General features: G+C 43.3%; 1 protein-coding gene across 5 annotated transcripts in view; it reads right to left on the reverse strand.

Annotated features, from left to right (window-relative positions):
- Window positions 1-615: 615 nt before the first annotated feature.
- The window catches only part of LOC117939143 (histone deacetylase 4-like), a 53,559-nt gene continuing 41,545 nt past the window's right edge, over window positions 616-12,629 (reverse strand). For 4 of the 5 annotated variants that reach the window (XM_034864179.1, XM_034864178.1, XM_034864176.1 and 1 more), the window contains 15 exons: window positions 11,299-11,517; window positions 10,677-10,872; window positions 9,266-9,399; window positions 9,031-9,133; window positions 8,891-8,937; window positions 8,329-8,436; window positions 7,981-8,036; window positions 7,644-7,731; window positions 7,389-7,508; window positions 6,842-6,939; window positions 5,993-6,111; window positions 5,666-5,799; window positions 4,624-4,708; window positions 4,313-4,457; window positions 616-3,603 (listed from right to left, as the gene is read on the reverse strand). In XM_034864179.1, the coding sequence (XP_034720070.1) occupies window positions 3,561-3,603; window positions 4,313-4,457; window positions 4,624-4,708; window positions 5,666-5,799; window positions 5,993-6,111; window positions 6,842-6,939; window positions 7,389-7,508; window positions 7,644-7,731; window positions 7,981-8,036; window positions 8,329-8,436; window positions 8,891-8,937; window positions 9,031-9,133; window positions 9,266-9,399; window positions 10,677-10,872; window positions 11,299-11,517 (1,695 nt within the window). In that variant the 3' untranslated portion in view covers window positions 616-3,560. The remainder of the gene's footprint in view (window positions 3,604-4,312; window positions 4,458-4,623; window positions 4,709-5,665; window positions 5,800-5,992; window positions 6,112-6,841; window positions 6,940-7,388; window positions 7,509-7,643; window positions 7,732-7,980; window positions 8,037-8,328; window positions 8,437-8,890; window positions 8,938-9,030; window positions 9,134-9,265; window positions 9,400-10,676; window positions 10,873-11,298; window positions 11,518-12,629) is intronic. The other variant, XM_034864177.1, reaches the window with a different exon arrangement.

The raw sequence follows: 12,629 nt of genomic DNA on the forward strand, positions 1-12,629 counted from the left end.
TCACTGAAGTGACAGAAGCAGAATATAGTCAAAACTGCTTGGGTATCTGTCGGTCTGATAATCTGATTTTGCAACACCAATTGGATAATTTGTCAGGAATTAAAGACAGCTACCACTTTAAAGGTCTTTACAAGTGATAAGAGAATCTGTTAATTGTGAGTATATCTGTTGAATTGATTTAGCGCATACGGCCTGTTATTGATGGGAACCAGTCCTGGAAAAAGCACAAAAAGTGACCCAATCCTAACCCTTTTTTGTTTGTTTTTTACTTGAAAAAAGAAAAAAAACACAACTCCAGATTGATGTATTTTTCAGAAATATATTTTATAGATGTCAGAGATGAAATGTCTAAAGCGTAGGTCCCAAAGAAAGGTAACATTTTTCATCAATAGAGACAAACAACAAAAAAATAACGTTTTTTTATCCATTTATACATGTAAACGAAGAATTGCTCTTGAGCCACAGTGGTTATAGAACTGGCCGAGGTGGGTGTGACAATCAAACGACGATGCCCTTTTTTTCCCCCACAAACCTTTCATAACTGATATCTGCCTTTTCTCTACTATATTAGTGCCCGCTCCAAAATCTTTAAAAGAAGAACATTCTTTGGGAGTCTTTTTAAGGTGTGGATGTAGCAGAGGTTTGGCAGAGCATGTTTCTCTTCAACAAAGTCCATACATGTTGTAAGTGCTGAATCATGTTAAAATCACTTATTGGAAATCATATTCAATAAGAACAATATCAAATGTTCCCCAGTGGAGTGATTCGGACAAAGTCTTTTGAATTGTTTGCACACCAGAGAGGAAGAAAACGTCCTGCCTGGTGCTCTTGGGAGTTGCCAGGGGAGTTTATTTTTTTAAGTTATTTTTTTATTTAAAGTCCTCCAGTGTTCTTCTTCTATTGTGCAAATACATTTTTGTTACATAGACAAGCAGGCATGCGGACTCACAAACCATGCAAAGAGTTTAAGTTGGCGCGAGCAGATGGCAACAAAAAAAAAGAGCAGTATTAACGTTTCTACACCAAAAAACTTTCAAAAAAAATGAAGCCGAATTAAATGAGTAACGAGTGGAATGTTTGTAAGACATGTAATGATATCAAATGAATCTCCATTTTTCTTTTGCAAGTTCATCAAATGATTTCAACTTAAAAGAAACATGGCGGTTGGCTTGAATCCGCTGGAACAGAGCGGTTGATAGATGGAGTGATCAGCTACTGGTTTCAGATCAGGTGACGGGAAGAAGGAGACACTGATGTTACGGACAGTCAAACGTGATAGGGAAATACATGCTCAGAAAGATATTTTTTAATTATCGCCTGATGTTCGAAAACTAGTAAAAATCCCACTTCTTCCCCTTTCCGTGTCCCCTCCTTTCCTTTACCCGTCAAGCAGAACCCATCTAGCTACATAAAACAGCCTCTCAACGTCTTTCTGGATGCGTGATGTTGTCACAGTCGAAGGGTAAGTGCATTATCACCCATGCACAGGAGGGAAATGTATCAATTAGGCAACAAAGTGATTAAACGTTTTACTCTGAAGGTGTTTGTTGCAGTGCTGCGGTGTGGAGCACGTTTCCCTTAAGGGGCAACTTGAAAACAGTGCAGTCGATGATGAGTTAAATATGCCGCTTTTTCTCAAAGTGTACGCAGTGATGTCATACGCCGTACTGATTTTTCGCTCACAATATCATAGCTGTCATTAGTTAGAGTACATTTATACATTTTCCATATACAAATCTCCTATAAACAGTACATGTTAAAAATACACAATTGATGAAAATGCAGAAAGGCCAAGAGCGCCGTAGAAAGAAAGAAAGAAAGAAAGAAAGTGTTGCTCCTTATGTTTGATAAATACGACAAAAATAAAGAGTTGAAGAAGTGACACTGTATATGTGAATGGCAGCCCTATAACTATCCAGAAAACGGATAAAAACACGGAACAAAATCTATGAATGAAAAAAGTTAGAAAAATAATCTTACGCAATAAAAAAAAAAAAAGTAGACACGTTTACCAAACACATATTTGATATTGTAAATTGACAACTTGATGTGGGAATCAAACGCGTAGATACAAACGGGCAATCCCCGATGACTGCCTCTCAAAAATGTATTCAATTCAATGTACAAGACTAATGTTGAGCTCACACTAGCAACCAAGGTAGTTGCCAACCGGCAGAACATGGGAGGCCGATCGGCACGTGGAAAGAGATGCTCACTTGATGTGTGAAGAATAAATTAGTAAACATTATACTGTGTACTTGGGAGCCTTATCTGAAAGGACCAATGCGGGAAATGTTTGTCGACTTGCCAGCTAAGTGGAGTGAAAGTACTACTGTATATGCAAACTCATGCTTTGGCTTTTCTTGCTTGGCTTTCTCTTTTTGGATAACATTCAAAAGATCTTGCAAAAATGTCTGATCTCTCTGCTCAAATGCATGCTTTATGTGTTTCCAAAGCATTGACTTCAGTTAAAGGGAAGCTACATCATAGGCTAAACCTTTTTATTTTTTGATTTTTTGACAGTTTTCAATCTAATTTACTTGTTTGAAGGTGTCCATGTTTGCATGGTTTTCTACTGAAGCTGGCAACTACCTTAACAAAGCGCTTTTTCCTTTTATACACAAAAATAGATCCATCCAAAAAGTAAAGTAACTCTTTAAGAGAGGCTGTGAGAGACGTAAATGGTGTCTTCATCACGTTCCAAGTAAACATGCTGAAAGATTGTTTGCTTTTATTTTTGTCGTTCTCGCCCCATTAAATAGGACCGGAAACTCTCCCGTCTCCTTCCCTCGCACCGATTCCTTGGCGAGAAAAGAAATCTTAAGGCAATCTTTTCCTGAACAATCCTGAAATCCAGCGGACCCTCACCAAGGCACTCCCCTCACTCGTCAACCTTCAACGACAGGCTGGTCCGGCGAGGCCACAGTCTCGTTATCAAATCTTTGTAAGAGCCTACTCAAACTTCGGCCAACCAAAGTCCACAGTGAACGCATCTTGTGACACATTATTTCAGTTGCCACGATGCCCCTTTTGTTTTTGTCGGGAAAAATAGTTGAGAAAAAGGAGGAAAGGAAAACTCCTGAGCTGTGTTTAAACAGCCAGGAAGGTCTGCTGTCCCTGGTGTTCTTTTGGTCAGCTGTGTAAAGCACCGTATGTTTCCCCAGTTCATCACACCTTTCTATGACGAGACCTGATCACGCCCCCCCCATCTCCACATACACTCGCCCTCTCCCCGCTGCCGTGGTCACTTGGTTAGCCGCTGTGGGCTAAAGTCGGGGTGCGTGACGACTGAAAGAAAAAAAATGAGTGTCTCTGAGCGAGTGCCGCCAAGCAGCGCTGTTATGTTTAATTATTTTCCCCCATTTCAGTCCTCTGTCTCCTGATTGGCTCCCTACACTGAGGCTGAGCCCACCCCCTCTCCCTCGTTTTGACCAAGGGGCTGCCAATCAAGGTGACTGACGCGGTGAGTGGGGTTAGGGGGACTAAAAGAAGGGATCAGTCGAGACTCTTCTCCGGAGAGGTCAATGATCAACAGCGTGACACCCTCACGTTTGCCTCCGTTACAGTGGTTCCTCCTCTTCCATGGGTTCCTCCTCTGTCCTGGTGAGACACAGAGACACACGAGAACAGATATTACGTCCCACGCGTTCCGTCTTGTTTCCTCTAAACCCCCCGCAAACTGACATCTTGCACTGCAGCTATTTCCATGCAGATAACCTCCTGACGTTCGTGGACTTGGGACGCAGCATGCCACTGTTTGGAGAGCTACTGCAGTACATATTCTCCTCTTCTTCACCTTTCAAACCTTTTTGGGGAGATTTATTTGGGATTTTGAGAAGAGCCTCCCTAAATGTGGGTGTAGGTACAGAAGTATAAGACATATTTGTAAAAGGATTGGCCAATTGATTTTAATTAAAAATAAAACTCACAGGCCAAGGTTAGTTCTGTCGTGCCCCAATGTTGTTGCTTTGTAATAAACTAATCCACAAGCATGGACAAACAAGCATGTTTTGTATGTGTTATGTAATGTTTTATGTCTTTGTCGTAAAGCACTTTGGTTACCTTTGGGCTATTGTAAAAAAGTGGTTAAAAAGGGCTATACAAATAAACTTGATTTGATTTGATAAAACTTATGATGACTGTTCATTTATCTCACGTCCTCACACATTTAATAGTGAGCAGTAGGTGACTACTGACGAGCACAGGTTCGAGAGATTTGAAAGGTAGAGCTTATAAATATAAAGATGCAAACTCTCAGTCTCCCACCTGAGAAAGATCTAGTGAGCTAAGCAGGGATTTTTGGATCCTTTACCTCTGATCCATGGCGTTGGTGTTGGCCACGGACAGAGAGGCCATGGCACTGACAGCTTCAGCCTCTTCCGAGTCTCCTCGTTTGGCCTCCAGCAGGGAAAGTCCCAGCAGCGGTGAGTAGCGATGCACCGAGCACCAGTACTTGCCTAATTGGTATTTAAAGTGCATTATTAGATAAGTGTTACAAAATGTCCAGACAATCACACGGGTCAGTTTATAAAAAATGCTTCTCTTTCTACAGACTTCTTCTTCCCCAAATGTGTCTGTCTGTGTGTCTCAGTGTTGTGAGTTTGTGTTAGAGGGTGAACTCACTATGAGTCTCTAAGACTTTCTCCAGAGAGCGAACAGCGTTGGCGTTGGGCCTCTGCTCCAGGATGGCCTTTGGCAGCGGATCCAGCTGCACGGGACCCAAAACAACACACAGAACAGATGTTAACACAAGTATGGAGCAGGCTGCGTTTACACTACTTTCCAGTTGACCTGGAAATAATGCACCACGTAACATCCGTTCATCCCACTCCCAGCCCATGTTCCAACCCAAAATGGGTGACACAGCAACATAAAACCATATTATTACCTAATAAATCGGCACAGCGCAAAGCCCAACATGTCTTTGCTAGTCATCTGTGCCCCCATGGGCGTGCTGGTCTTACAGGGAGGTTTGTTCAGGTGAATTCTTGGCATGTTAGGTTGTTGAGGCAGCGGGAAGTGATTGTGGCATTGATTAACAAAAACCTGGACTAAAGTCAGCATTTCATTGATATTTGAACTGATTAGTAAAATGCGCCGTGGCTCGTGCGCACACTAAGCTTGTTACACACACAGGGAAGCACAGCAGCACACAAACATGCAAAAGATTACAGATAAAAATAGGACGGGGCAAATCCGCCATCATAATAACGATGCGCCAAGGAACAAACACTCCTGGCTTTTAAAGGAAATGGGAGATGACGCTCTGATTGGTTTATTGCATGATATGACCAAAACACACCTATGAATCAATGGAGACACTAAGTGCAAAACCTTTTGAACCATGAGCCTGCGCATGGACCCTTTTTCCCGCTGTTAAACTAGCAAAAGTGGATTTGGACACGCCCCAGACGCACCTGCGCTTCACGCCGTGCGCCTAGATCGTTAAAACAGGGCCCTATATCGGTCCTATCATTAAAGGCAATTTAAGCCGCTCAAAAAAATTGTAAAAAAGGACTTCACATTCGCACGTAGAAACAAAAGTACAGGATGTGTCAGCCGGATTCAATACTGGAAAAAGAAAGCGGCTGGCCGTCAGCCAGACAAACACAAGGGCCGTTAATTAGGATTCAGATCCTGCGTGTAGTCAGAGTGGCCTCCTTACCTCTTGGCCTAGCAGGGCGGCCACGCAGGCCTCCGAGGCGTCGCAGATGGCGGTGAGGTCGTGACCCCCCTCCAGAGCCAGGACCACCCGGCCTCCAGCCAGGGTCATCAGCTGCCTGGTCAGATAACCAAAACCTGAGGAAAAGGTTACAGAAAGTAATAAAGGAATCTACGTAGTGCGACAGCAGTTGAATTTACTTTCACATTTTCGGTGTGTCAGCTCCAGGAGCACAACATCCTTTATCAGCATCCGACTCTGTGTTTTTGGTGCTGGAGACTGCTGCAGCGCTGGATAAGAAAAACACACTTGAGATAAGCTCGTACTCACATTTGGACGTCAAAGTGTAGCCGCCCAGTGGTGGAGGGTGTCCCTCCACGGCGTCGAAGCCAGAGGAGACCAGCACGATGTCCGGGGCAAACTCATTGGCTATGGGCATCACCACTGACCTGAGAGTGGGTAGGGTGGAGTGCAAAGATTAACAGCCACCGCTTCAATGTGAACGCAGAAGACACAGTACTCACACAAGCACAAATTATTCAATTTATCTCTATAAAAACATTTCCTCAATTTGTTCGCCAAGCAAGTATTTTGATGATCCGTTAACCCTATACCTCAGTTTTCAAGCAAAAATACACTTGCTGCTTTTATTTCTATAACATACTAACATGAATATATGGCTTTAGGAAATGTAGGTTGGCTTTTTTTTCAGTTTTATGACATTTTACAGACCATCTGATTCATAAGTCCATGCAAAAAATAATATAACGATTAGTTTTACATCTCCAAATTTGGTAACTTTGAATATTTTATACTGAAGAATTAAGTGTTTCTTAATAAGTTCCTTAAGTTAAATAAACCATCCATTGGATCATCTGAAGACTCAGAGCTGTTTTTATTAAGGTCATGGAAAGTTGCCTTCTTGGCACAGTGTATCTACAGTTACTGTACATAAATAGCTTCTATTTCTGAACATTTATTAACTCTTAAATTTTCTTATCTTTTTGCACCAATGTTATTCAATTTATCTAGCTAATTTAACACACTGTCCACACTTGCATGATGCCGGTGGTGTTGGTATTAGAAGTGGAAGCAGAATTAGGACCAGAGCTGTAAAGACAAACTGGCTTAACTATCAGCTGGTTTCTTTTTGTGTGATTGGATGATATTATTTGATACCTGAAGGCAGCCAGGTACTCTACATCTCCCATGGGTGGATCCAGGCCTCCAGTGAAAGCGACGTTGACGTTGAACCCGACCCCGGGCCCGCTGCCCACCTGCAGAGAGAAGCACATGTGTGACTCACCTTGATCCAGACAGGACAACCGCAAAATGTTTCAATTGCCTTTGTTTTTCATTATCACTCCATATTAACGTCAAGTCATGTAACATCACCTGATTGCAAAAAAACAGGAACAGGAAATTAACTGGCCACCTATCATAGTTTCATTGTTTTTTTCATTGTTATTTGTTTATCAAATCCTCTACAGAATACATTTATTTCAATCAATAATACAATGATTCAATCAGTGGTGGAAACTGGATCCTGTGCAACACGTTTCCCACAATGCACTGGAAAACACAGGTCTGATGACAGTTACTAAGGTTATGGTCTGACACACACACACACACACACACACACACACACACACACACACACACACACACACACACACACACACACACACACACACACACACACACACACACACACACACACACACACCTCTTCAGGTGCTCCACTTCCAGGGAAGAAGTTGCCGTCGTCGTAGCGATGAATAGACAGGTAAAGGACATTGGGGTCATCATAGAACGCTTGCTGTGTGCCGTTGCCATGGTGAACGTCCTGAGGTGGGATGGTACACACATGATATGATCACAAACTTTGCCATGCAGTGGGCCTTTTAAAGGTATATACTGTATAGAGGAGTGTCTTCTTTAATGCTAACTAGCTACATCCCGTTCCCACTAAGGGACTGACCCAGTCCACGATGAGGATCTTGCTGACGTTGAGTCTCTGCTGCAGCAGTTTGGCTGCGATGGCCACGGAGTTGAAGTAGCAGAAACCCCTGAAACAGCAGAAAAGAGAGGGAGGGGCTGAGTCATCCATCTTAGAATGAAATGAAGCTGTGCCAAAGCACTTTCCTGCTCCATTATCATGTTTTTTATGAAGCATTTTAAACATATTCTGAGAAGGATACAATAAATAAATAAAGTCTCGAAAGAGCTGGCAGGGCAAAGGCATTCTGCTCTTTATGTGGAAATAGATGCATAGATTAAGCGTCTCCGAGTGAGTGTGGTGACGGCTGTGGCCTTACATGGGAGTGCTTTCCTCTGCGTGGTGTCCAGGAGGGCGGACCACAGCGAAACCATTCTGCAAAGACAGACAGGAGTGACAGGAGTCTGTTAGCCACGGTGGCACTGATCACCACTCAACGCCTCTTCTGTTCACTAAGTATTAACACTGTAATTTAGACAAAATACACACAAAAGGGGGCTGGCTATAATGGAATTCTTACAATCTAATAAAATAGCACTTTAACCACTAAGAGCCCGACTATTACATAACACATTTCCAAAGCTTGTTGGAACCCCATAATGTCTTGACAAAAGATGATGCGAAGATGTGGGACAGAAAGCAACCAGACGAGTGTCGTCAAGGTTACCTTCAGCTCTCCGGTAGCCACTTTGAAAACCAGCTCCACCACGGAGCCGACAGCGAGGCGAGCCGCACTGGAGGAGTGGACCTCGTTCCAGATGGTGTCACTGTCCACCTAGAAACAACAAGTCCACCGATCCGAACCGATCAACACACACACACACACACACACTTTATTACTCCTCCGTCCTCCTAAGGCTAATACCTTCCTAGTAACTTTTTTTCTAATTAACTTTTATTTCCTACATAAAAAATTTCAAGCAAGTTATTAGTGTACTGAAACAGTATTTCTTAGTTAATTCAATTGTTTAAAATTACAGCATTACAGCAATTACATTTTCTTTAGTAATGCATTTATTTGCCTTATGTGTATTCAATATCAACTTTTGAACAACCACACGTCCCACTAAAACAAGTTCCTTCCAAGGCTATTTTCCTTCCTCCATCACTTCTGTATGTTTCATCATTTGAAATATGACTGTACTACAAAAAAATTCAATTAATTATATGTAGATGGCATCATCTGAGAGTTTTATTTCACTTTATGAATGTGATTATGAGTTACTTACCCCCAACCCTCCGCACGGTAGCCGTACGAACATGGGAGTGACTGAACCTGTTGAACCAGGAAATAAAAATTAAAATAGGGACTGGATAATAGTAGTTGAGCTGTGTGTGTGTGCGAGTGTGTGTTTGTGTGCGTGCTTACAATCAAGTTTCTGTCGGAGAGGGTTGGTTCCGTACAGCAGGACGTGGGCTTCAGAGTGAACCGTCTGAAGCTCTTCCAGAGTGGCCTTCCTCCCACGAATACACTACACACACACACACACACACACACACACACACACACGCACGTACACAGAGAGATAAAGAAGGATGATTCTCATATGCAGTTTCCTACACTCGCTGTGATGGTAACTGTAGTGTGTTTTGCTCTCACACACCTCACACTGCGCTCGGAGTCCGGTCTCCTGCAGCCGAGACCAAATGCTTTGAATCCGGCCAGCGTGCTCCGGGTGACTGTTGGTGTTTCCACACATACACTGGTGCTTCTGCATCAGAGAGTCGTACACCAGGCCTGAGGCAGCGCACAGAGAGAAACACACACTCATTTAATAAGTCACTGACACAAAAATGAATCGCTAACTATTTTTATCATTCATTTTCCCGTGCAAACATAAAAAATGTTACCAAGTTCCAGCTCCTTGAGTGGAAGCACTTTCCTATGTTTTATGTCCGTGTAAATTGAGTGTATTTGGAATTTGGGCTCTCTTTAAATTGCTTGTTTAGGAAACTATGTACCATAACGTTTTGACATTTTCATTAATTTCTAAAATTTTATAGAAAAAAAAAGAAGAATACGTTTCCTGTATTCTATTAATGATTTAAATCCCTGACAATTATTTTTAGGTTTGTCTTGTAAGATTATTTAATATACTTTAGTAGTGTTTAAAACTTAATGTTTATGTATATATGGTTGCATACCAGGTTATTACATAAATATAGTACATAGTAATGTAATTATTATTATTTCCCTATTTTCAGAAAAGATGGGGATGCCCATTCGTAGCGCCATTTGTGAAAATACAGCTTTATTTTCTATATTTCACTTCCCAGGCTACAGACATCTGATAGTCAGCTTTCCTTCAAGGTAGGGCAAAAGCAGAAGAATCTTCCTGTCTCTTCTTAGTGTGTGCTCGCATATTGTGTGTTAATATGAAACAGCTACTGAAACTCCTAAATGTTCTATGCAGTTTGAAACTTAGTGGGAGCAAAAGTAGGCCAAACTGTTATAAAAAGTGTCTGCATGAACGCCCACAGTATGTGACATGATTATAGCGATAACATTAGTATAATACAAATAGCGCCATAGTGACTACCTTACCTATGGGACAGTTAGCGGTGGGGATTTGTGTTTGCTAATAATAATATGTTGGATTCATGTTAAAAATGAATAATAATTTGGAGGCGTCACTACACGGTCTCTGAGGACCCCCTTCCCTGTTGAAGATCCCTGGTTTGAAGAGTCCGATCTCTGAGAGGAAGAAAAAGTAATGAGAGAAATGGTTTTGGCAAGATAAGCTCCTCTCGGTCTATTATTACTGCTACCAGATGGAGGCGGGAACCATTATACCACTTTTTGGCCAATTCATCTGTTTCTTTTTTGGAAGGAAATGTTTCTTTTCCGTCCCCAGTGCGTTAAGAAAGGCAGTGAAATTCAAAGCCAAAAGTGTCTCAATGAGTGTTTTACGCAGACCGGAGGGAGGCTACTGTAACAACTTGACAGCAGTTAAACGGTTTATTTGAAAGTGAAAGTCGAACGCGTTGAAAGACAGAGTGTGGTTGAACGCCGACCTGTGGTGAAGCGGGGTTTGACGGCAGGATCGGGGGCCGGGACGCTGATCGGGAAGGAGGAGGCTGAGGCTGGAGACGACTGGGCCCTGGACAGGGGCCGGTGTCCTGGGAAGGAGATCGGCAGGCCGGCAGCCTCCATGGAGGCCTGATAGTTTCTCAGCTGATGAATCCGCTGCTGCTCCAACAACAGGGCCTGCTGCTCATACACACAGAGAAAACACAGACGCGTAAAGAAAGAAGATGAATTCTACAGTTAGTCATGGTGAGTTGTTTAGTGAAACGCCTCAAATGTAAATCCATCAGGGGACTACGGGGGAAGAAGAATTGCTTCAATCTATTCTATACTGCAAGTACAACTTATGGCCAAAAGATGGCGGCCATAAGAAATGATGCAGCTTTGATTTCCCCGACAGCATTTAATCACAGACATGGCACAGGACAAAGGGTAACATTTCCACAGCCCTTAAATCATTTATGTTTCTTTTTTTTCCTTTTTCTTCCTACCGCTCCAGGAACTACCCAGGCCTGACTACAACTAGAGCTGCTCGATTATGGGAAAATTAATAAGCACCATGGTTTTAGTCATTAGACGTCTCTCTTTCCCATCTCCCCCTTCCTCTACCTGTCTGAAGAGCAGCTCCTGCTCCACCTGCCTATCCCGCTCCATGTGCTGCTGCAGCGCCTCCTCCTGCAGCTCCTGCGGGTCGGGGGGCTCCTGCTTGATGGTAACCCCCGGCGGCAGAGCTCCGCCATCCTGGTGCTCCCTCAGCTCCTCCTCCGTCTCCTCCGGGTGGCTCTGGTGCTGACGGCCCACGGGTGACTCGCTGGGCTTGGTCATCATCTGCAAGACACATGTTTTTTGGATTGCTCAGTCAGGTTTCATCATTTCAAACCTGTCCGTTCTAATTGAATATGAGTGGCCCCTCTGCCGTCAGTACTACTCAGAGACGCTCCACACTCCCTCTTATTCTGGGGGCTGCTGTTAACCCAGTAGTGACTCAGTTATTCATTCACTTTCACCGACACGTGCCATTCATGGCTGAGGAGTACTTGTCACCACAGTGTGTGAGCGTTTATGATGTGAAGACAAAGAGTAATTTAGTAGTAGTGGTGGTTTTGGGAGTGGGTTGCAGATGCAGGTGTGTGTTTCCCAGAGCTGTAAGCTTCTGGGTCCCCTGGGACAGAGCTAGTGCAGCATTAGTCATGGATATGGACTATTGCAGCATTGATGTCCGAGCATTCACCAGCTCTCATTCAAAAGAATCTGATTCAAGAGGGTCAAATGTTTGGGAGCCCAGATAGCTCAGTTACTCCTCGACACAGCGGGCCGGGGTTCGTAAATATTCAATTTTGTTCAAATCACAATGACCTAAACTGCAAACCTTCATATAAGGGGCTAAAACCACAACTCACATTATATTCAAAAACCTTGTATTCTGATTCATTTATCACAATAAAAGAATGTTTGAAGTGGAGATTTTCATTTTATCCTTAGAAAACTCTTGCTTGGCGTGCCGGAGGCTGTTATAGAGATGTTTGTGTGAAAGACAGCCACTGGAGAGCTCTGAGACATATGGAGGGAGTGAGAGAAGAGAAGAGAAGGGCAGAGCAGAGCAGGGGAGGCGGAGGCGGAGGAGAGGAAATCCCTTGTTTCATTCACCCACCTCTCCTCCAGCGAGTACTCTGCTCGAATTGGTAAAGCCAGTCCACAGAGCAGTGGCTGCTCGCTTCCTCCCTGCCCATATAAGGCAGAGGCTTCCACTCTGTTGCCATGGCAACGCACAGTTACCATCGCAGCCCGTGGCAACAGTCTCGGCCACAGTCACAGAGACTTGGATGCAAATATTCACACTCACACAGACACACACACACACACACACATACTGCTTTACATGTTAACCCATACCTGCCTCCGCCTACTCGCAAAACAAAAATACTACAGAGAGAAACAGT

The sequence above is a fragment of the Etheostoma cragini genome, chromosome 24 (genome assembly GCF_013103735.1).
Source record: "Etheostoma cragini isolate CJK2018 chromosome 24, CSU_Ecrag_1.0, whole genome shotgun sequence".
Lineage (NCBI taxonomy): Eukaryota > Metazoa > Chordata > Actinopteri > Perciformes > Percidae > Etheostoma > Etheostoma cragini.